General features: G+C 38.4%; 1 protein-coding gene across 1 annotated transcript in view; it reads left to right on the top strand.

The window, feature by feature from the left end:
* AOX1 (aldehyde oxidase 1) overlaps positions 1-23,330 on the top strand; it is a gene marked incomplete at its 3' end in the record, with an annotated part of 46,091 nt that overhangs the window by 19,361 nt on the left and 3,400 nt on the right. The window contains exons 17-34 of the mRNA XM_008947236.1: positions 992-1,161; positions 2,492-2,618; positions 3,133-3,255; positions 4,419-4,515; positions 5,445-5,569; positions 6,906-7,039; positions 8,766-8,853; positions 9,859-9,945; positions 12,241-12,432; positions 12,713-12,940; positions 13,998-14,093; positions 14,802-14,930; positions 15,429-15,503; positions 17,254-17,306; positions 18,111-18,225; positions 18,857-18,922; positions 19,533-19,721; positions 21,117-21,297. Of these exons, the coding sequence (XP_008945484.1) occupies positions 992-1,161; positions 2,492-2,618; positions 3,133-3,255; positions 4,419-4,515; positions 5,445-5,569; positions 6,906-7,039; positions 8,766-8,853; positions 9,859-9,945; positions 12,241-12,432; positions 12,713-12,940; positions 13,998-14,093; positions 14,802-14,930; positions 15,429-15,503; positions 17,254-17,306; positions 18,111-18,225; positions 18,857-18,922; positions 19,533-19,721; positions 21,117-21,297 (2,275 nt within the window). The remainder of the gene's footprint in view (positions 1-991; positions 1,162-2,491; positions 2,619-3,132; positions 3,256-4,418; positions 4,516-5,444; positions 5,570-6,905; positions 7,040-8,765; positions 8,854-9,858; positions 9,946-12,240; positions 12,433-12,712; positions 12,941-13,997; positions 14,094-14,801; positions 14,931-15,428; positions 15,504-17,253; positions 17,307-18,110; positions 18,226-18,856; positions 18,923-19,532; positions 19,722-21,116; positions 21,298-23,330) is intronic.

Raw genomic sequence — 23,330 nt, 5'->3', positions numbered from 1 at the left:
ATTTCTGTCTAACTTTTGCAAGTCCCTATCTTTTGCCTAGAGTTCTTAATCTGAACATTATAAAGCTTTTAAAGTTAAGGGTGGAGAAAAGAATGCATATCCTCAAAGAAAAACACCTGGTCATTCCATTAGCGGAAAAGTGGAGATGGTTTGGCCAAGAAAGGCATTTGAGCAACTTTAGGCAGTCAAGTGAAAAATGTCTGTTCTTGGCCTTGGGCTAATAGCACAGTGTGCCAGAAAGTGCAGGAGGTAGAAATGTGTAGCTAGCACTCTTGTGTGCTGAAAGCTATAGAAGAAAACAGGTTTTGAGTTGTGAGAAGTTAACTAGTTCTAAATGTAGAAAAGGAAGGAATGTTAACGCCAACCCAGAAATTGCAAAAGTGTTGTGGAAGCTAGCAACAATTAGTTGGTGTGGCAGAATTAACTGGTGACACTGAATTAACTTTCAGGAAAGGCTTAGAAAAATAAGGTTAATAAGGCACTAAATTCATACACAAGTGCAAGGAAATTAAATTGGGAAGGAAATATTTAAATATTTTCTCAATTGCAATCTTTTATTGAGGAAAACAAATCCGAGGAATCACTGCAAATAGCTCAAAATACACCAGCAGACACTCATAGAATACAGAGCAGAATCTTGTCAGAATGCTTTGGAAAATTATCAAAGCTTCATGAAACCAATCAGTAAGAGAGGAAACTGTACTGAAAAAGAAGTTCTGTTTGTATCACTGTGATGTAGACAATTAAGGAAAAAAATCCAAGTAGATAAACCTGTGCAGGGCTCTCAGAAAGCTCCTTATGAGAAGAAATTGAAGAAATGCCCAGGAGCAGGAGTCAGGTCCTGCATCCACATCTGTTTTCAGTACTGAAACAGAAGATGATAATATGAACAGTTGTTCCTTCATCTCATTTTCTAATTACTATAAGAATAACATGACTCTTCTTTTTTTAACTGTTTGGGGGTGGGTGATGTGTGTTTGTGACTGTACAGGACATACAGCCAAGTCAGTCACCTCAGGATCCTGTAGGACGGCCCATTATGCACCAGTCTGGAATTACACATGCCACTGGTGAAGCAGTTTACATTGATGACCTTCCTTCTGTGGATGGGGAGCTCTTCCTGGCTGTCGTCACTAGTTCCAGAGCTCATGCTAAGATTGTGTAAGTGTTCAAAGTGTATCTGAAGAAAGTGTTATAATTATGAGTTGCTGTCTGAGATTTTTGGAGCAGACTAATGAGTTGTGTGTATAGAGTACAGCATGCCTGGTACCCCCACTGGCTCAGGTGCTGGAAGCAAGACTCTTGCTTTAGTAGAAGGCTCTGTTTGAATTTGTGTGTCACTCCGTGTTACTGTACTAGTAACATTGAACTGTTTCTGGCCCATGAGCCAGCCCAGAGCTAGCTTAGGTACCTCCACAAAGCTCTGAGCTGTGTGGTCTAAGCAGGCACTGAAACTCTCAGTTTTATCAACATAACTTTGAAATCTGATCTCTATTATGAAAAAAATAAATTAGTTCAAAATGTAGGAAATAGTGTTGCAACATTGCAGCAACAAAGCAGCAAAGCTCATATGAGGCCTTACAGGAAAAAGATGAGGTTTTTATTTTGAAAGAAAACTGTTTTCAGTTATGTTTTTATACTGTCAAATGCATGTATTCTAGTAGTTTGTTCAACAGACAGGCACCAAAATGCACATGTCCGGGTTGCCTGCCCAACATGAAGGCACCAAGACATGTATCCAGGTGGTCTGGTCAGGATGAATTGTGATGACAGGGAGGATGACTGGGGCTCCTAGCTATAGAATTGTTGTCATATTTCCTGGCTGATTCTTAAGTTGGTGATAGTATGCTGGGTTTGGGTGTGGTCTTTTTGATACTATCAAGGAGCTGACATCAACCCCATGTCCATGAATCAGTAGGATTTATTCACTCTCCTTTGTCTTCTGATCTGGGTGTCCAGAGGAGATGCTTGTAGATGTGCTGGGATCTTGATGACCTGTTAAACTAGGTGCTATCAAAACATGTCATTCTTACAGACCTTCTGCCATTCTTCCTGGTCCTTCTATGCTCATTCATTCTCCTTTTATACTGGTCTTGCCATTTCTGCTGTAGTTCTCTACATAAACTTGCTGTTTGTAGATGCATAGCTGTATTGGTTGTATCAGTTTGATATCTGTGTAGGCACGAAGTCATAGAAGGTTGCAATTGTAACATCATAATCGTGGAGTGATTTTTGTTAAATAAACTCAGTTCAGGCAGTCTAATGGGCCAATGATTTCCTTGTTCAGTCTAGAGTATTTCCTAGAAACAGAGGAAATTGCCTTTGACCTGCACTTATTCACATGCCAGAGACAGAAGGAAAGGATGCTGACTGAACCGATGAGCAGATCCTGGCAGTACCAGAAACATACCTCTCTATTGTGTTCCCTTCCTCTGTGCAAAGCTTTGTGAAAGTAAAGAATTACTCTTCTCTCTGCCTGTCTCCCAATCAGATCTATAGATGCCTCAGAGGCTCTAAAGGGACCAGGTGTGTTCGACATCATAACAGCTAATGATGTCCCAGCTACAAATGAGTTTCACTACTACGATGACCCAGAGATTATATTTGCAAAAAACAAGGTACAACTACAGTCTTTAAACTGATTTTCTTTTTTTTTCACTGATTTTGTTCAGTTTTTTGTAATGAAATTTTACTTGCTAACTCTTGAACTTCTGTATTTTGTGTACATCAGGCTTTAACAAGGTAAATTCTTACCATTTTTTCCCACTCCTTTTTCAGCTTCAAAATAGCTGATGTGCATTATATTCCGCCTAAAGAAAAATACATAAATCAGAAGAATACAGGTTAAACCTCACAAAGGCATCTAAGATGTTGGTAGAGTGTATTTCATTGGAAGTTAGGCTCCCGAATCACCCATTTTTGAATACTGTGTTTTCCTTGATTCCTCATTTACACCTGTATTTCTAATAATTTGTTAGCTTTATGGGTGGTCTAAAAAATACAGAGATCCTAAGTCGAAGAAAAAATTCTAAAAAGAAAATACAAAGAGTGGTTATACAAAAGAAGAATATCAGCAGCACATATGAGAATAATTTGAGTCCACTGTACTATCAAGTGATGTGTATTTTACAGGTGATTTGTGTGGGTCAGATTGTCTGTGCCGTGGTTGCAGATTCAGATGTTCATGCTAAACAGGCAGCTGCAAAAGTGAAAATAGAGTATGAAGTGCTGGAACCAGTGATCTTAACAATTGAGGTACTAATAATTTCTTTTCTATTGTTTTCTATTGTTTTATCTATGTATTTAATGGAAGAAGCAGTTCACACTCTTCACTTGCTTTTTAAACATATTTTTCTAAGGAAACAAGATGAATGAACATCTGATTAACACATCTGTCAGTCAGCCTGTAAATACCTTTTCAACCTTTGGATAAGTTTGACCACTTATGATAGATAGGCAACAGTCTCAAAAGTATTAAGGTCCCACAAGTTTCATAAACATTAGACATAAGAGTAGAAAATAAGAACTCTTTTAATGATCCCAGTGAGGAAAAGACAATGAACATGCTCGCTGTTTAATTCTTCTGGTAGCTACCAGCTGATCAATCACTATGTGTATATAGACTGAACGATCAGCTCCCTGGTTGTCTGTAGCATTTTGTATCTGTTGTCAGGGTAGCAAGCCAACAAGTTAGGCTGGAGACACAGGAAGTGTTGGGGAAATGTGAGGGGAAGGATCTTGGGGATGTAGAACATTTTAGCGATATAATGTGGGAGTCACAGGGGAAACAGATTTTTGCTGGGTTAATGAGATGAGTGGAAGTAAGGAACTAAGGACATGTTTCCAGGGAACCACCATTAGTTCTATTAGTCACTTTAGGGTCCAGTTTCCATGATGCATGTGGGATATAACAGAGCACTCTGGTATAAAAATAGAAGTAGTCTGTTTTTAAAGACTGGCAGATTTTACTAATATTTCATTGCAGTTGAAACTCCAATGACATCTTATTAAAGCAAATCATGTTTAGTACATAGATTCTACTTTTACTTAGTCCTTGTGATTTCTTCCCCTCTTAATGGCATCACTCTTCAGATGATGGGGTTGTGTTCTTATTCTGTGCTCTTTCGGCCACTTGGTAGACGTGTGAGAGGGAAAAGCAGGCTGAATAAACTGAAAGCATTTCCTTCAAAAACTGCTATCGTCAGTAACACAAGATATATCAGGAAAGAATTGCTGGAACTGAATACACAAACTCAACCATGACAGTAAAGTGATGAAATACAATTGTTCGTTGACTTCGATAGCTGGTGATTCAAATCTCTGAAGAGAGTGGTGTTTCTTCTGAGAGTAAAGTGCCACAACAAGCTGAGAACCTTTAAAATACTTGTAAAAACTGTTTTTTTTTTCCTCCACTGCAGGAAGCTATAAAGCACAACTCATTCTTTGAGCCAAAAAGAAAATTAGAAGAAGGAAATGTTGATCAGGCATTTGAAACTGTTGATAATATAATTGAAGGTAAACAACAGAATACATTTGATGAAAAGTTGTCATCAGTATTCACGTTTGTCCCTGTTCTTCAAGTCCCAGTTCTACCTTTTTTCCATATAGCAATTAGGCCTGAGGAAGCTCATGGTAGCCTAGAAGAAAGTGTGATTAAACCTTGTGGTCTTGCTGATGCATTCAACTTTCCTGCATCCACCATCCTTGAAACAGAATCACAGAATAATTAGGTTGAAGGGGGTCATCTAGTCCAACCTCTTGCTTAATTCAGGTACAGTTAGAGCAGGTTACTAAGGGCCATGTCCAGTTGGGTTTTGAAGACCTCCAAAGACAGAGATTCCACAAACTCCATAGGCATGACTTCCAAAGTTTGATCACTTTCGTGGTGACTTTTTTTTTCTTATATTGAGTTGGAGTTTCTTGTGTTCATTGCCTCTTATCCTTCCACTGTGCATCTATGACAACAGTCTGGCTCGCTTTGCTCTACACCCTCCTATTAGGTAGTTGTAGAGAGCAGTAAGATCTCCCCTTAATCCTGCTCTTCTAATGGATTAATAAATCCAGTCCTCTCGCCTCTTCTGATAGCATCCTGTGGTCCAGCCCCTTGACCATATTGGTGCCCTTCTCCTTGACCTGGTCCAGTATGTCCACACTTTGTTTAAATTTATCTATTGTTTTATTGTATTAATTACAGAACAACATTATAATTTCGTTATGCTATTAATCAAGTTCTGTTGATGCCACTGGAATAAGATAAATTTAGTCCCACAAACAGCTTCATGTGTGTTTATATTTTAGTTGTTGTTCCTTCATACAATAAGCATCATAAGATTTGACACTGTAATTTACTGTAGTTCACATGATGATGGGCAGTTAGTTCTTTCCTGATTACTTTCATTTGTCCTCTTCCCTCAGTAACACTTGTGGTTTTTTCTTTGGATCAGGGGAGATTCGCATTGGGGGACAGGAACACTTTTACATGGAGACTCAGAGTGTGCTTGTTGTTCCAAAAGGAGAGAATAATGAAATGGATGTGTATGTGTCAACACAGCACCCAGCAATTATTCAGGTAATACAGAGCATTCACAGAGAAACTGATTGAACCTGTGACAACAGAATTTTTTAAGTTTGTCTTACAAATCCACTTTAACAGTTTAAAAGCAGTAGGAACATGAAATTGCACGTCTGGATTATTCAGCAACAGCTGCTTTGTAGTACTGTTGTATCCTGATCACTACACCATGAAGATAGGAGAAAATAAAAGACTCTTAATTCCCTTTGTTCAAAAGTACCTGAAATGAAAAACTCCATATGGAGTGCTGAGGCTCCTCCATTCCCATCAGCTTGCCACTGAGGCGAGGAGCTGTCAGCACTCTGCAGGGTCAGTCTGCTAAGTGCTTGGTCTACTCTCATAGCTGAAGGTGAGACTGCTGCTCCATGCCAAAATAATAATCATAGAATGGTTTGGATTTGAGGAAACCTTTAAATATCTTCTAATCCAACCCCCTGCCATGAGCAGGGTTATCTTTCAGTAGATCAAGTTTCTCAACCCCCTGTCCAGCCTGACCTTGAATACTTCCAATGATGGGGCATCCACAAGTTCTCTGAGCAACCTATTCCGGTGTCTCACCACCCTCATTGCAAAAATGTCTTCCTTATATCCAATCTAAACGTACCCTCTTTCAGTTTAAAGCCATTGCCCCGGTCCTGTCAGTACAAGTTTTGGTAAAAAGTCTTTCTCTGTTTCTCGTAAGCCCCCTTTATATACTGAAAGGCCGCAAGGACTCCCTGGAGCTTTCTCTTCTCCAGGCTGAATAACTCCAGCTCTCTCAGTCTTTCTTCACAGGAGAGGTGTTCCAGCCCTCTGATTATTTTTGTGATGGTAAATAAAGCAGAGCTGACACAGCATGCAGTCTGCACAGCAATAGCTGTGGGACATGGAACCGATGGTGTTTCAGACTCAGCACTGGCATTCTCTCTTCAAGGCCCAGTTCAGCTCCTTTTAACACTTGCATTATGAATATGTTGCCAATAGCCAAGATGCATGAAGAACTTTGTATTTGAGAAAATTGTTTGAAGCAAGAATATTCCTGACACTAGCAACACCTTAGCTTATTAAAAACTAAATAGCTTTAATTAAATAAAAAAATTAAAATTAAATCTATTATCTTAGTAATAAAAAAAACCTAAAAATGTATTCTAATCTCTTGTTCTTATACTTGAGGCATCCTACTGTTTAGGTGATGAAATTGAAGGGTATTATTCCTCACTTCTGCCCATGGCCTCTTCACAGTCTCCATGGTAGAGGTTTTAAATGTGAACACTGCTGAGTGTTTGTTTTATTTCAAAATCCAACATTTAGGTTTTGTTTGAGTTATCATGAAAGATTAATACTGTTTTTACAGGAGATGGTAGCTGCAAGTTTAGGTGTTCCAGCCAACAGGATCATGTGCCATGTTAAACGAGTTGGTGGAGCTTTTGGTGGGAAACTCCTGAAAGCTGGCTTGCTGGCATCGGTTGCTGCAGTGGCAGCAAACAAGTAAGTGTGGTATGTGTGTATTGGGGTAGGAGGAGAAAGGGAGGTGAACATATTTTGCATTTTGGCTAAAATGCCTTTCTCCTTTCCCAAAGTTGCTAGCCAAAAAGACATAAAAGCCTGACTTTTCACGTTTTATAAGGCTGTTCTGTGCATTTCTTTGTTTTGTTAGACTAATGTTAAGCAGTTCTAGCCTCAACTAAATTAATGAGACTTGAAGAGATTGGTATTAGTATAAGCTAGAAATATTCTTGAAATGGTTGAGCATTTCAGAAGGACCAGTCCCTAACTGTTGAGGCTTCAGAACGTGATAGTAACCATCCAGATGTGAACTTCACTGGCACAGCAGGATGCCAAAGGAAGAGTTCATGAGTGGAAGTGCTTTTAAGAAGTATTTCTAGCACAGTCCTCAACAGCTTTCAGACAAAATCAGCTTAAATCTATTAGATATTATGTTTTTGCTAGTACTACCTGAATGTTTAGGAACCTTGAGTGTAGGAACCTTAACATATAATGCTCCACCCTCCACCCTTCGAATCTGGCAGGACAATATTGTGTGGTGGTACAGCCCTCCCCATTGGTGAGAAAGCTGAGCTTTAGGCCACCTTGCAAAGCCCATACACTCTTACATTGTTTCACACAGAAATGGGTGAGCAGCTGGCAAAATCGTGGTGACTGAGCATTTCAGTCTCATGCACCCACCTGGAACCAAGACAATCACCCCACATCCCCCTGCTGACAGCAAAATGGACCAGTTGGGTGCTCCCAGCTCTGTCTGTTGTACCTTTATGTTTTGGACAGGGGACACGGAAGGATCTCAGCCCAAACTAGAAGAGCCGAGCTAGCCTGACAAGATTGCTGACCACAGTGGAAAAGTACCAGCTAGTAGGGACTGAATTCAATCATCCTATGACCCTGTAAATACAAATCCTAAGATGAGGCCCACTGGAGCTCTCTAGGATCTCAGTGGGCTGAATCTCAGTATCTCTGCCTGAGCTGGGACAGCTCTCAGGCCAGAAGTGATAGCAGTTAGCTGTCAGGGGATAGTAACCTCTCTTAAAAGCATAAGTGATTTGCTGCAGAGTGCATCAGGCTGCATCCCTTCTTAACCAAAATGATCTTGTGATCTGAGTGCTTGCCTCAATGCATTTCTCTTGTTGCTACCGTCACTGTTGTACAAACTGCTTTTCATTATTTTTGGCTGCTATCTGTTTTTTGAGTAACCAGGCCATGCTAAATTTTTTATAGTTTAAACAATCTTTTTTATTGTTAGAACTTTATTTTACATATTTGTTCCTTTTTTTTTCAAAAGTAACTATGCATTGGTAGACTAATTTTCATATTTTTATTATTACCCATGTTTTGGTTTTGTTCCAAAGCATTCTGTTTCAATACAGTTCCGAATAGCTAAGAGGTGACTATTTCTTTCTTAAGGTTGAATGCTAACTGCTGTTACCACACTTAACACAGAAATAAAAATTTCTTCAGAAAAAAACTGCACTGAGTTATCTCCTTGACTTTCTAGGGAAGGAATGAAAACTCTAACTTGATTGTAAATGATGAAATAATGAACTCTGGACATAGCTTTAAGCATCTATTTAAGCCTATTAAAGTTAAGTTTAATCTTAAGTTTACATGAATGGGTAGATCTGGATCCATGATGAATAGCCATCTTGTTAATAACATCTCTTATTTTGACTGAAATGAGACTTTTCTTTTCTTGATTTAGAACTGGCAGAGCCGTCCGTCTTATTCTGAGCCGAGGGGATGATATGTTAATCACTGGTGGCCGACATCCTTTTCTTGGCAAATATAAAGTAAGTGCCTCAAGGAAGCAGTGAAAAAATACCTGCTCATATTCTGTGAACTCTGTTACTGATTAAAATTTGTTCTATTAATGAAAATTAGTATAATCAATTCAATTTTAAAACCAAGTACTAGCAGGAAACCAAGAGATAAAGTTGCTGTGCAGCCCTTTCTCTGCTTCTGCCTCTATCTCTGCAGGGTTTTAATTTTTTTTTTTTCTAGTTACTTCATGTCATTTTTCTTTCATAGCTTTTTCTGTCTTTTTTTCTGGGAATGAGAAGCTAAACTAGCTCAGACTTCTTCTGCAGAGGTTTATTTTAAACTGTCCATATGGTTAGGTTCACAAAGAGAAGCAGCTAGTTTTTTACAGAAACTGTCATGTGGGAAAATTCACCCTATAGGGTCCTGCCCATGCACTGTCATCAGTCATAACTATTTAGCAGGACAATTTCTGCCTTCTTTTCCATTTCTACTACACAGGTAAAGTAAGAGAGGCTTATAAGATGCTTCCCTTAAGTTGAAAATATGCTGTAGCTCATGCTGAGAATTCAGAAGCTATTAGTGGCAACAGGTGAAAAGAGAAATGTGAGAGGAAGATGACATTTCTTCATTAAGGAAAACACGTTTCATGCTCCCATCTGCCAGACACTATTCTGACAGTCTGAGTGGGATTTGACTTTGCCTACAGTGAACATTCTTAGGTGGCACACTTACTGGCTGTGTCAGGCAATACACAAGAAGCCACTGAGCTTCCCTGCTTCTTCCCTTCCCAATGAGCTAATGTTGCTTGTTATATGCTGCACCTCTACAGGTCACAGATGCCAGGTGGAAAAGCCAGCATCTTTGGATCATACTTGCTTTCTTTTTTGACCTTCTATAGTTTTAATGAATGCTGCCCAAAAAACTATAGTGCAGTATGACCCTAACTGTGTGGATTATATTTGTTTGCAATATATAAAACATTGAATAAATGAATCAATGCCAAAATCTAAATAAGTTATTATTGATCATTCTAGGTTGGATTCATGAATGATGGTAGGATCAGAGCTGTGGATGCCAAATATTACATTAATGGAGGATGCACCCCTGATGATTCTGTCCTGGTGAGGCTTTAATAAGCTTACAAATCTTACGACATAGAGGTGTCATTGGCTGGAAAATTAAGGCCAAATTCCGTTTTCTTAATCATGTTAATGTGTATTTTTAAACATATAGGCTTTTTACATAAGGACTGTGGGTTGTTGTATAATCTACACCTAGTAATTTTCTTATTCAGTTCAATGAAGCACTATAATACTTTTTGATATTTTCTTACGCATTCACTTCATGATTGGTTTCTCAAGCTTATCTTCCCATTATAAATATATCAGCTAACAATGTGTTTCTTTTAAAATACTTAGTACCTGCATTTGTGCCTGCCTAAAGCTTTATGTTGGCAAGGCTGGGAGAACCTTTCTAAGCCTTCAGAAACTTCGTAGTGATAGTTGTCCTGTTACTATCTCTGTGCATTTCTGTACCAGGTCTGTATTTATTCTGCTGTATACCTAAGTTCCTCACTTGTAGGTCTGCAAAGTATAAAATGTTGCTTGCTTTAATATCAGTCACTAGCTATTTGTGTGTGCATAGGCTATTCTAGCTATAGCTGAAATATTTGTTGAGGTTACTACCCTTCATCTGCTTGTCATTGCCTCACCTAAGGGTATTTTCTGCACTCTGAAATCTGTCAGTATAACTGGCCATGCTATTGCTGCCTGACCTGGTTCTGAAAAATAACCTGAGTTAAAAAATCCATTATCAAAAGCATATGTACATTAATGCAGATCACATCAGAACCATCTTAAGATAAAGTTCTACAGTGATACAGTGAAGCTGGTGGACATGGAACTGGAGGCAGTGATAACCAGCAGAGTAACCTTTCCACCCATTCAGCTGCATCTGGAATAGCACATGGGATTATGGCCTAACTTTCTAACAACACTGCTCAATTAATTAGATCAATAACCAGTAGTCTAGCTGTGTGAATCCTTTTGGTTCTATTAGTACAGCATCAATAATTCAACACTTTTAAAGGGAGAAATAGGTTTATTCAAAATAAAACTATAAGCTTTACCAAACTTGCAGTCTTTTTTTTTTTTCCCCTGGGCCAGTGTAACTTCTCTGTGTGTCCCCAAGACAGTATTTTTATTCAGTAAATTTGTTCTTCCTTTAGAGAGGACCTTATTCTATGGGAGCCTAGCCCTAGAGAGAGCCATTGTGCTTGATGCTCTTAATAATGAAGAGTGGTCTTCCAGCATGGGAGTTGAATACCAGTAATCTGTGCTTAACTTAATGATTGTTTGGTCAGCAATTAAAGCATGTTTTAACCATCAAGATTATAACAGACATTTCCAGGAAGAAATTCTGGGAAGCTCTGGCATAGCCGAGAGTTCTCTTATAACAATACATTGTATTAACTCTGTTTTATCAACAGCCCTGTTAAGACTGATCAGCTTCATCTGCATACTTTCTTTGAAGTCCATAAAAGCTGTGGTCACAACAACAACAAAAAAAACCAAAATACAACTCTTTTTCTTTTATTCCATAAATAACTTTTTAACTTACATTTCCTAAGTGAAAAAGGTACCATTACATGACATTATTCATATGCATAGTAATTACAGCAAAACTATCTTCTGTTGTTTCTATGCAGAAATATTTTCAAGTTTATTGTTTAAAGCTCAGTGGGAACAATAGGAATACAGGCTTAAATCTGCCATTCTGGGAAATGTAATTAACACTGAAGAAAGCCATTGGCATCTTCATGAGGCATTAAAACATTTAACTAACTGATTTTGATACTGACTCGTAGAGCCTAATTTGGGTTATCTAATACGAGATTTTCCTTTTCTTTTGTTTTTGTTTGTCATATGAAATCTCTAAAAGGTAAGAACCAGAAGACACTGTAGACTGCAGTACATGTGCTTTCAGGTGGAACTAACCCTAACTGAATTTCCATAGGATGTGATCATTCAGAATGCTTTCATCAGTTCCTCTCATAGCTCCTATTGCTTTAAATCTAGTCTGCCTTTTTTAGTTCTCTGTGGCTTTTGTTGTCAAAGGTAGCAGCGATGTCAGTTGTAAAATGAAGTATTTGTTACATCCTCAACTACTGGTAATATCATCTGTGTTCTGTGAATATGAAAAAAGAACTGAAAACTAATATGCTGCATGAGAAATGTATGAGTATAGTCTCTGTGTGTGCATAAGAACATTCTTGCTGCCAGTGGTTGACAGAAAACCAATTTTCAAGCTAATTGTATCAATTTAAGATCTTCATATGAGATGAGGAATATTTAAATGCGAGTTTGAAAGAAGCAGTGTTCTGACGTTTAACTAGACCTCTTTATCCCCTACCTCAGGTGGCAGAAGTAGCCTTATTAAAAATGGACAATGCATACAAGATTCCCAACTTGAGGTGCTGGGCCTATGCCTGCAAAACAAACCTGCCATCAAACACAGCGTTCCGAGGGTTTGGCTTCCCCCAGTCGGGGCTGGTGACAGAAACCTGGATAACAGCAGTTGCTGATAAAACCGGTTTATCGCCAGAAAAGGTGACAAAGCAAAGGCATCTTCTCTCCTGAAATGAAGTCTGTACAGTTGGAAAGTTAAAACCCTTTAGATTAGCTCAACTGTTTGAACAAATCTCGTCTAAGTCAAACATAATTTTTGCTATAATTAATATATTTTAAAATCAATTTCTGGTTGTTGAATGAATAGCATGCTTTTACAAACTGAAAAAACTGTAACTGTTAAAAAACATAAGGTAATCTCCTTGTCCACTCATACCCCCAGATCTGCCTTGTGTGATAACTGTTGGTTTTATTATTTCAGATTAGGGAAATAAATATGTATAAGGAGAACGAGCAGACACACTTCAAACAAAAGCTTGATCCACAAAATTTAATACGGTGTTGGAATGAATGTATGGAAAAATCTGCATACTACAGCAGGAAAACAGCTGTCAATGAATTTAACAAGAAGAATCATTGGAAAAAGAAGGGGATTGCCATTGTACCACTGAAGTTTCCATTTGGACTAGGCACACGTTATCTTTCTCAGGTTAGTTTATTTAAAGAATAAGCAAGCTAATCTTTTTGTCCACAGAAGATTACAGTTACTCTACTTTAGGATACAAAACAAATGTGTTACCTTTGAACTTCTGGAAAACTATCATCCTAATGGGGGTTCCTTGAGGGCTACACTAGCTTCTAGTTCCCTTCAAGCTGAGATCAAAGTTGTTTGGTTTTCAGGCAGCTTGGACCCTGCCTACTTGAAGGCCAGCCTTGTGATGAGGTACTGGTACGGATGAGTTGAACTCTGTCACACAAAGTTTCTGAAGACTGAATGCAAAGTACTCATTGGATAAGTTACCCATTCTAGAAATAGCTCTGAGCTTGCTCTTTCCATGAGGATACTATGGGATGCTGTTCTGGAAGACTTAACCCTTTGATGTCATCAAAGACTTAAGTTTAAGGAAGAAAAGGAAGACAGTATTATGTTTGGTCTTTTTTTTTTTAATGTAGATGGTCCAGTGCTTCTGTAATAGACAACATTTTGTCAACTGAAAATTAATTGACTGGCTTGTATCATGTCAAACTGGTTGTCTCCATTCAAGACTAAAGTCACAGGGCCTTTGTAGTCTACAGTGCTACATCCAGCTGATTCCACGAGGAATGTCTCATTCAGAACCTTACTGCTGTGTCTAATGCTGACAGCCTGCACAGCCTATGCTGTTGAAAAACCTGTGTCCAAGTGCTCTCAAACACCCATGAGAGACAGAATGGAACTTGCAGCAATTTGCATGCACAGCCACTAGTGAGGGAGCCCCTCCAGCTTCTTTTGGAACCATTGAGATACTGCTGCAGGGTGTAAATTTATTTCAGGATCTAGCAACAGAAAGGCAGATCTCCATGGATTTGTATCTTTTTCTTTTAAAGTTTACTACAGAGGAAGAGTGGGGACTACCATTCCAAATTTTGCCTTCTGTTCAGAAGCATTAAACAGATAAATTGAAATACAGTTCAAAACTGTGTGTCTTTTTTTACAGATTAATTCATCAATCCATCACCATATACAACACATTTCTCACTAGTCTAATCTTGATTTTCTTTTCTAGGCTTCTGCTCTGGTTCATATTTATACTGATGGGTCTGTGCTTCTGACACATGGTGGAATTGAAATGGGGCAGGGTATTCATACAAAAATGATCCAGGTAACAAATTATGTGAACAGAGCTACCTTATGCTTTGTGTCATGCAGAGAAACAGTGAAGTTAGTTCTCCTTTGTTAGTTACTGTACCAGTAGGTCAGTTTCTTTATCAGCATAGCCACTGCTTCTTTGCATTGATAGTCAGAAAGCAAAGGTATCTTCATTAAGAGTCATAGAGACAGAAGGAAGAAAAAGCAGATTGCTTGGGTTTTATTATTCCAGTGGTATGTGAAGAGGCTTATTAGAAATAAGATTTTTTTTTTATTTTATTTTATTTTTGGAGGCTGAGCCTATAAAACCCACAGTAAAAAAGACAATCAGTGTTCAGATTAGTATACAGTCCTGACGTTGTTATGATTCTACTTGTGTAATGGATAATTGAGAGGCAGATCTGTAAAGATACCAAGTCAATGAAAGGCTGAGATTTGAGCCTGCATAATTTGCCCTCAGTTATACAGGATATAAGCAGCAAAATCAGGAACCATATGTTGTGCTTGAGTCTCAATCCATAGTTTGAGTGCAGCTAAAGCTTTGTCCTTTTCTGTGTCTTTGTACTGACAAGCTGGGAATAATTATTTCTGCTGGACGTGGAAAACTAGTTGCTAAAACTTCATCTTTCCTGCTATAGCTGACTTCTACTGTACTGGGGAAAGGTTGGAGTGTTCAAAATGTTCTAAAACAGAGAAGAATATGTTGTTCTTCCTGAAACAGGTTGCTAGTCGGGAATTGAACATCCCCATGTCATGTATTCACTTCTGTGAAACGAGCACAACAACTGTTCCAAATGCATGTGCCTCAGCAGGATCTGCAGGGACAGATGTCAATGGCATGGCTGTGAAGGTAAAGAGTATTGCTTAGTTTAACAAAACACCCTGTCCCTTATGGTATTTAGTGCCTGACAAACATTAAGCATGAATGTTCCCATATAAATCAAGTTCGAAAGTACCGGTAATATCCCTGCAGACTGCTGAGAAGAAACATGACTTGCTGACAGTTTTGCAGTAGTGGTGCTTAGGGATTTTCAGAATATGATCTGAGCTTTCCCCAAAAGGCTTATATTTGACAAAGTCCTTGTTTCACCTAATAAATTAACTAGTCCCATACAAATCTTGTACCCTGGTCCTGTTCTAAATACTGATTCATACAGATTCCAACCCTTGTAGCTTAACCCTTTATAAGGTTTGTGCCTACACAGTTAAAATGGGACCTCCTATCATGCTTTTTCAAACCAAGATGACAGTAAAGCATATGCTAATTAAGTACTAACAAGAATGTATCTTGAATAGTGATGAAATATCTATTTTAATTTTGTGTTATGTTCTCCTGACTTCTCACCAGGATGCTTGCCAAACTCTTCTGAAACGCCTGCAGCCTATCATCAACAAAAACCCAAAAGGGACCTGGAATGATTGGGTAAGACATGAATCCTACTAAACATGTTTGTGGGCTTGCAGAAACTGTGATATGTGTATTTTTGTTTTTCAGTCTGCTCCGCCTAATATTTCTGAAGTTTTTAACTTTAGGATTAAGTAGAAACAAGGTATTTTCCCAGAAAGATGGAGTGTAGGTGGTTGGTTTAGATGTGAGGGAAACAATCCCGAGGTCATATGTAGCTGGAAAGGAGGGGAGGCTATCTGTCAAGTCATGTTTGGAGACACAGAAGTTCTTAATATACAGAAAAAAATCGGCTTGTTCGATAACATGACCCTCCTCAGCTTACCCTCAGACAGGCTGTTGCCAAAAGATTGTCAGGGTGTATGTGTACAGTGTCAGTTTTCTTACATGGCTGTTCTTTATTCTTACCAAATCAGTAAAGAGAAGCCTTCTTGGCTTCTTCCTTCCATCTCTCTCCCATAGGCAGTGTATTACAGAACTGCACAAAAGGTAGCAGGAATCCTTGTTCCCATTGCTTTCATATGTAATCAGTTATAATATTAGTTACATTTGCAACGTACACTACATACAGACATAGTGCTAAAGCTACTTAAAGAAACGGCTGCTGTGTGGTGCTCACTTGAAATTGGAATAGGATTTTAGGGCTAGAAACCGAATTTATTTAACTAAAAGCTTTCTGCTATAATATCAGCTATTTTTATGAAGATATGGCAGAGAATCTAGTCATATGTATTGAGGTGTTAGAAGAAAACTTATGTTGTCTTATCCTGTATTGCTTGTTATCTACAGCCTAATGAAAAGGATAATCCCTGCCTTAAGGCATTTACAGATCTAGTACACTAGGGTGTTTCTTCTCAAGTGATTAAATACTATAATAACTGTGAAGATGTAAACATTTTCTTGGCAGCAGTAATTCATAGCAATAGCAAGTAATATTGGAATACCTGTGGTAGCTTGATAACTGACTATGTATGCAGAAGTAAGCTCTTCTAATAGGTGCCAGATTAATCCAGATAATTCAGACACACCCGAAATATTAGCAGAAATGACAGACCTAACAAAGAATGTTGATCTGTGCAAAGAATTAATTTTACATCTTGCAAAGTCAGTAAATTACAATAAATTAAAATAAAAAATAAAAAAACCAACAACTTTTTGATGATCCTGGAGGTCCTTTCCAACCATGGTGATTCTATGGTTCTGTGATTCCTGACTTGTAAACTGTGTAAATCTAACATGAGAATCACTGAAAAGGAATACATTTGGGACCTCATACCTTTGGGATTTTTACCATGGGCAGAAGGACACTGCTAAGTGCATTTCTCTTACCAACTGTCATTTTTATGCAAATAGGTCATGCAGATCTTTTATGTGAGCAACTTATCAACCATATCTGTTCAGCTGATGAAGAGGGACCCATTTCTGTTGAAGTTGAGCAGAAAAATTGAGGGGCCCTTTTTGACTGTAGTATTACCAGTAATAAAGATTCTGAAAAAAACCCTACTGTTGACAGGTCTAGTCCTTATTGTATTGCCAAAAGAATTCAGACTGCTCATCCCAAGGGGGTTTAGTTCTGCAGTGCGAGACACCATGTGCAGCTAAACACACTGAACTCAGCTACTCTTCCTTTCCTTATATTTTGTTATAGTTTGGTTTTTAAGTAAATATATGTCAATAAGTAGATATCTGTAAATCAGGTAAATATATGTATGCTGTGTTCTTTCCTGACTCCTTCCGTGGTTGACCACAACACTGGTATATTTTACAGATTAAAGATGCTTTTGAACAGAGTGTGAGTCTTTCAGCTACTGGCTACTTCAGGTAATATATTTTTGTTCCTTAAAAATGCATAGATACGTTAGACCAGGACTGAATTCTGAAGATAGCCAGTGCTATGAATAGAATATCCTGTCCAGTGGCTTCTTGTAATGGCTCAGTTTATGTTTTATGTAATTCTTTGCTATATGAGGTTGGAGTAAAAGTTAGAATGCTAATTTATGCCTAGCCCTATGTGAACTCTCTAGAAAGTATCAAAAGAATACTTTGTCCCATCTTTGATTTGGTTCACTGCCTTCATGAGTTCACTGAATTTACCACATCAGTCCTGACTGCTGTAGTCTCCTCAGTAGTCCCACTCCCTTGTATGTAATGACTCTTCTATTTCAATTCCTCTTTTAGCCCTCTCGCTCATTCTGTAGGCAGTTTTTGTAATTTTAACTCTTTCATTTATCTCTTGTAAATTATTCTTTCATAGGTCCTGACCAGTTTTCCACTTTTTTTTTTCTGAATTCCTTTATGTGCTATTACCTCAGCAATCATTACCTTGAATTTTTGTTCTGTACTTGATTACTGTGTGTTTATTAGTATATTTCTGGGTTTATGCTGTTATAAACTCTCCTGAACTGAAATAGCTTGCTTGTCTGCTAAACTTTATATAAATACCAGACCCATCACACCTAAACTACTAGTGCTCTGTAGGATTTCATGGAACTTAACTGCCAAAGTTCTGACCTGTTATTTTAAAATATCACTTGAAGTAGTTTCAAACTTTCATGTGCTCATTTGCTTTGTTAGGATGCAAACATTGATTAGTTTTCTTCTTGTGGACTTTGTTTCTTCCATCAGAGGTTATAATGAAAACATGGATTGGGAGAAAGGGGAAGGACAACCATTCACATATTTTCTTTATGGAGCTGCTTGTTCAGAGGTTGAAATTAATTGTTTAACAGGAGATCACAAGGTAATAACTGCATGCCATGCAAGTTTTGTAAGTAATGTGAATGAGGTTTGTTTGTATCATGGGATGCTCCAACAGTGACCATACAGATTCTGCATTAATGTGTCACCTGTCTTCACATGGTAGTAAATATATCAGCAGTGTAAATGCAAATTACAGGTGGAGCAGAATGAAAGCTGTGCAGAGTTAACCAGCTTTTGGCACATCTGTATTAATGTCATATGGGTTCACCTTTTGGGTATGGCAGACATCTGACATGCTCTTTGCTTCTTCTTTCCCTGTTGGCCCACAGACAAACCACAGCAGAGCTAAATACTCTTATTTCCACACTTTTGACCATCTGGACAGCTGAATGTCATAGACTGCTGATCATACACCCTCATTTATCTTGGGATTTCCTTGTGCAATGGGAAAAATCTGGCAGGGCTGTCTCTGGCTAAATTTGTGTTAAAGTTGAGACAAGCCCATTTTGCTTGTAATGGGGTACTGGAAATTACTTTGAAACTGAGTATATGGAGGGGTCTCTCTCTTAGCATCTATTATTCCATTGAATACCAGATCTAACCCACACTATGTTCTAATGCCTCCACTCCTTACATCTCTCTCAGTAATATGTATTTAATTTTATTGCCAGAATCTCAGAACAGACATTGTTATGGATATTGGATGCAGCATAAATCCAGCTGTGGATATAGGACAGGTATGTACCATAATTTCCTACTGTCTTATTTCTGTTACACTCACAGCCTTATCTGAAGTAAAGACTACCTCATTAATTCAGAAAATGTTAATTTCTTACTAGATAATGTTCTAAGTCATAGGTCATATCAGAAGATCCATTACTTCTAGACTTGCCCCATTTGAGTCAGAGCTTTGTAGATGTCCATGAAGCTTGAATTTTAGCCATAGTGTCCACCTGTGGTACTTCTTATATATATATATATGTGTATATATATATATGCCGATTATCAGCTGGACTTAAATCCTGTTTGTGATCTACAGTCTCCAGATTCTCCTGTTGCCTGACCTGCCTTCTCCACTTGATAGCAGGGAAACACCTTTATTTCTTGCAGGCTGGTCTACAGATCTCATAACTTCATTGTGAAAGCATGTGTCTCAGCCTGATAGGAGAGAAAAGTGTGAAAGCTTCTCCATTGTGATAGCCCCAACAGGTTGAAGAATCCTATGAGGCAAACAAGAAAGAAAATGGTCTTCTAACAGCTAGTGATGCAGATCAGTTCTTGACAAAGTTTTGCCCCAAAACTTATGAAACATGAGAATGCAAATGCTATTTCTTTTCTTGTTTAAAGATTGAAGGTGCCTTTGTTCAAGGTATTGGACTGTACACAATGGAGGAACTAAAATACTCTCCAGAAGGAGTCCTCTATACTCGGGGTCCAGATCAGTATAAGATCCCAGCTGTTTGTGATATTCCAGAACAGTTTAGTGTTTCCCTGCTGTCATCTTCCCAAAATCCTTATGCCATCTATGCATCCAAGGTAAGCAAACCATCACAGGGCCTAATTCTTAGATCCCAGGCCAAACAGATAAATTACTCTGATATAAAACATATGTAAGTTTTTAGTTCTTCTTCTTCAGCATTTCAAATAAATATCTCTAAGATGGTTTTATTTACAACATCAGGGAAGCTAATATGAAAATACATAATGCAGGATAGTTCTGCATGTCTTTCATCATAGACAATACAAGTAGTAATTTTAGGGTTTACATGGAAGCTGCAAGCTGGATTTAAAACAATACTTTTAAAATGGGATGATAAACTGAAGGATTAGAATAAAAATACTAAAGGAATTGATAGAGAAATCATAAAAGACTCTGAGAGTGTGCAGCTTACTTGTGTGTGTTATGCAATAAGAAATAGGTATTTATGTGTATTTATATAAGAGATCAGCTCAGGTAATCAGTTGGTGTAATCATTGCTTCTGTCTGTTTACACTAGTAAATACTCCAGCCAGTTTCTTATAAGTAGTAATGGTAAATCAAGATTCTGCAAACATCCAGCTCTTTCAAGTATTAGTTATGCTTTTAGAATAGAGTAAAATAAAGCAGCACAACAGGAAGAAGCAGCATATTTTATGGTGAAAGTTATTGAATAAATAGATCCTTCAAAATTATTTAAAGCTCAGTAATACATAATGAGAAAAGTTTGGTATTTTTAAAATATCACCAAGTGGAGTAGTGCTATTTTTGACTGGGAGCTGATCTAGACAGCTGATGCTAATAATCCTCTTCAAACAAAGCTTTTATCCTTCTCTGTGAACTCATCTCCTATATTTGCCCTTAAAATTCACTGTAAGAAGCTGTGATTCTGTCTTATTCCAGCATATTTGTGGAAGACATTTGGTTCTCAGATGTTAGCAAGGAGATAAGTAAGGTTCAATATCCCAGTCCAGATTTAAATGTTCAATGCCACAGAACTGTGAGGCCTATGGAATAAGGGTGGATTTGACCTGTCTTTGAGATAAAGAGCAAATGTGAATCTTGCATCAGAAGCAGTGAGAGGATGTCAAGCCCACTGAGGTCAGTGGTGTTTGTCTGCAGGGAATTATCATGGGTTCAGGCTTTGTTTCTTAGTTGTATCTGTTTTGTGTTGTTTAATTTTATCTGACAGTTATTCTAAATTTCAGTGTAGCAATGAGCCGGAAAGATTCTAAAATCCGCAGCCATTTTTTTTAGCTCCCTGAGAGAAGCTACCATCAGAAGACTTGGTGTGATATAAGCTTGCTTCCACCAAGCCACTAAACTTTCTTACTGAAGGACCAAAGACTTTTTGAGTCACTGACTTTAAAGCTTAGTAGTTGATATTGACTTGGCAATATCCTCTCATTTGCTCAAAACCTACACCTATTTGGCTTCTTTTTTTACTTCTTCAGGGGATAGGTGAGGCAGGACTTTTCCTGGGGTGCTCCGTGTTCTTCGCCTTGAGAGATGCAGTGACTAGTGTGAGGAATGAGAGGGGACTGAAGGCGACCTGCGCACTGAACAGCCCTCTGACCGCTCAGCAAGTACGGGCAAGCTGTGCAGATGGCTTTACTGAGATGGTCATGGGAACAGGTAATGGGTAAGCATCTCTGAGTTCAAGTGCATACTGCTTTTGGCACCCTTCAGTGGTGGGGTGCCTGACGATGTCTCCACGTGGCCACGCTTTGTGTACAGCGGTATCATATGGCTCCTTGGGATTGGAATGTCTGGTAACAGGTCTCACTCACACAAGTTATTCCAACAAATGCCATTCAAGCATTGTATTGGAATTTCCCTAATTTTGTGTAATTTTTTTTTCTTTTAAGTTTACATAATGTTTACAATCCCCTCTTTCCTTGACGGCCCCCTCCTTTCTTCTGGATGTCAAATCCCATAGATGATTAAATAGCTGCTTTTACTGACATACAGTGGATCAGCCTCCAAACATCTTCAGTCTCCTTACAGTTGTTTTGTCCCAGTGACGTGCACTCTGGCACTCTTAACTCGTTCTGGTACTCCTTACTATGCCCAGTACTCCGCAGGAAAAAAAGGAATTAACTCAGAGCTAACAAAAGGGTACAGAAGAAACACAAATACTGATCCTTTATATTTTATGTTTTCTGAAACTGTTCACTGGAGTCATGTTCCCACTGCTATTACAGTTCTTTTCCTCCACCACCTGTGAAGCAAGGTCCTTGTCAGTGTATAAATCCATACTGTGCCCCGAGGCTCTGCCATGGAAACTCTTGAACTCTCACTCACAGACTACTCTCATAGTATTTCTGTGGTCATGGTGGGCATCATTGGCCCCCAAATCAATTAATCTCATCACAGGAGCTTGTGAGAGGTACAGTCTGCCAGTGCAGAGACTGTGCCTCTCCATCCCTGTTTGGCCCTGACCCCGGTTATCACTGACCTTCCTTCTAGCCATTGTCTGTAGGTATCTCCTCTACAACACCCTGCTGAGTGGCTTGGAGGCACCTCATAAGGGCAGTATTGGGAGCTTGCCAGTCAAGTAAGAGTAACAGGTCACACTTTTCATTTCTTTCTTGTTCTCTTAGGTGACAAACAATGAATCTGCTTCCTCTACAGCCTGGGCTGTATCTGTATGAATGACAAACCGAATTGCACAAGATCTGAATTGGATGGAGTGGAAAACTGATTTGCTGCCTCAATGAACACTAATCACCAGACAGATAAATATATTTTCTCATTTTTAGAGTAGAATCAGCTACCAACAATACACAGATTACATCTTTTATCGTTATCATCATTCTCTATCCAGTATATTCATTACAGTACATCAGGTAAATTACTGCATTTAACTGCTAGAAATATATCTCCTGCATTTGAAGCATATATATTCAACAAGAAAACTCTGCTGAACAGCTCAGTTCAAATACTGCAGGAGAAGAAAGCTAGGATGAAGTATAAAGGTATATTAGAGAACTTACTGCCACTTACTACACATAACCTCATATGATAAATGATTTTTTTAATGGCTTCACCTAATTTTCTAATTTAGATTTGAGTCTTGCAATGGAGTGTGAGCACAGACATCTTTGTCTGTTGAAGAATCAGAACCTTGTTTCTTGGAGTCAGTTCCTTTTTGATCAGAAGTGGTGCTCTGATTTGTAGTAAATCTGCTTTAGATTCTTTTGGCACAGACATCTGTGTGTTAAACGCATGCAAGAGACAAGAGTTTTCTTTTGCTGTGCCAGGCAAATTGTTAAGGGCAGGTGTCTAGACCAGATGTGATAAGACAGGAGGGACAGAGGAGAGCACAGGACTGGAAAGTACAACATGGCAACTGGAGGCCAAGCAGGCTATAGCAAATCATAGAAGTGGCACTAGAAGTGTGTGTGATTTAGGCAGCTGAAGCCACATCGATTTTTACTTCTTTTTTTTTTTTTCCACTTCCTTTTTATTACTTTGGCTTTTATATATTGTATGAAAGACAATAAATCAAATTAAATGTGAATGCTACTGCAATAATTAGTTCTCCTGATTTGAAATATCTTCTTAGTTTCACTGCATGGCCTTGTTAATGACAGTTCACAACACCATGTGCCAGTTATAGCCCCAGAACATGGGTAAATCCTGGGATATGCTGAAGCAGGAAGCAT

This window comes from Merops nubicus, unplaced genomic scaffold (genome assembly GCF_000691845.1).
Source record: "Merops nubicus isolate BGI_N331 unplaced genomic scaffold, ASM69184v1 scaffold13699, whole genome shotgun sequence".
NCBI classification, from domain to species: Eukaryota; Metazoa; Chordata; class Aves; order Coraciiformes; family Meropidae; genus Merops; species Merops nubicus.
This window is presented reverse-complemented; position numbering and strand designations above follow the sequence as displayed.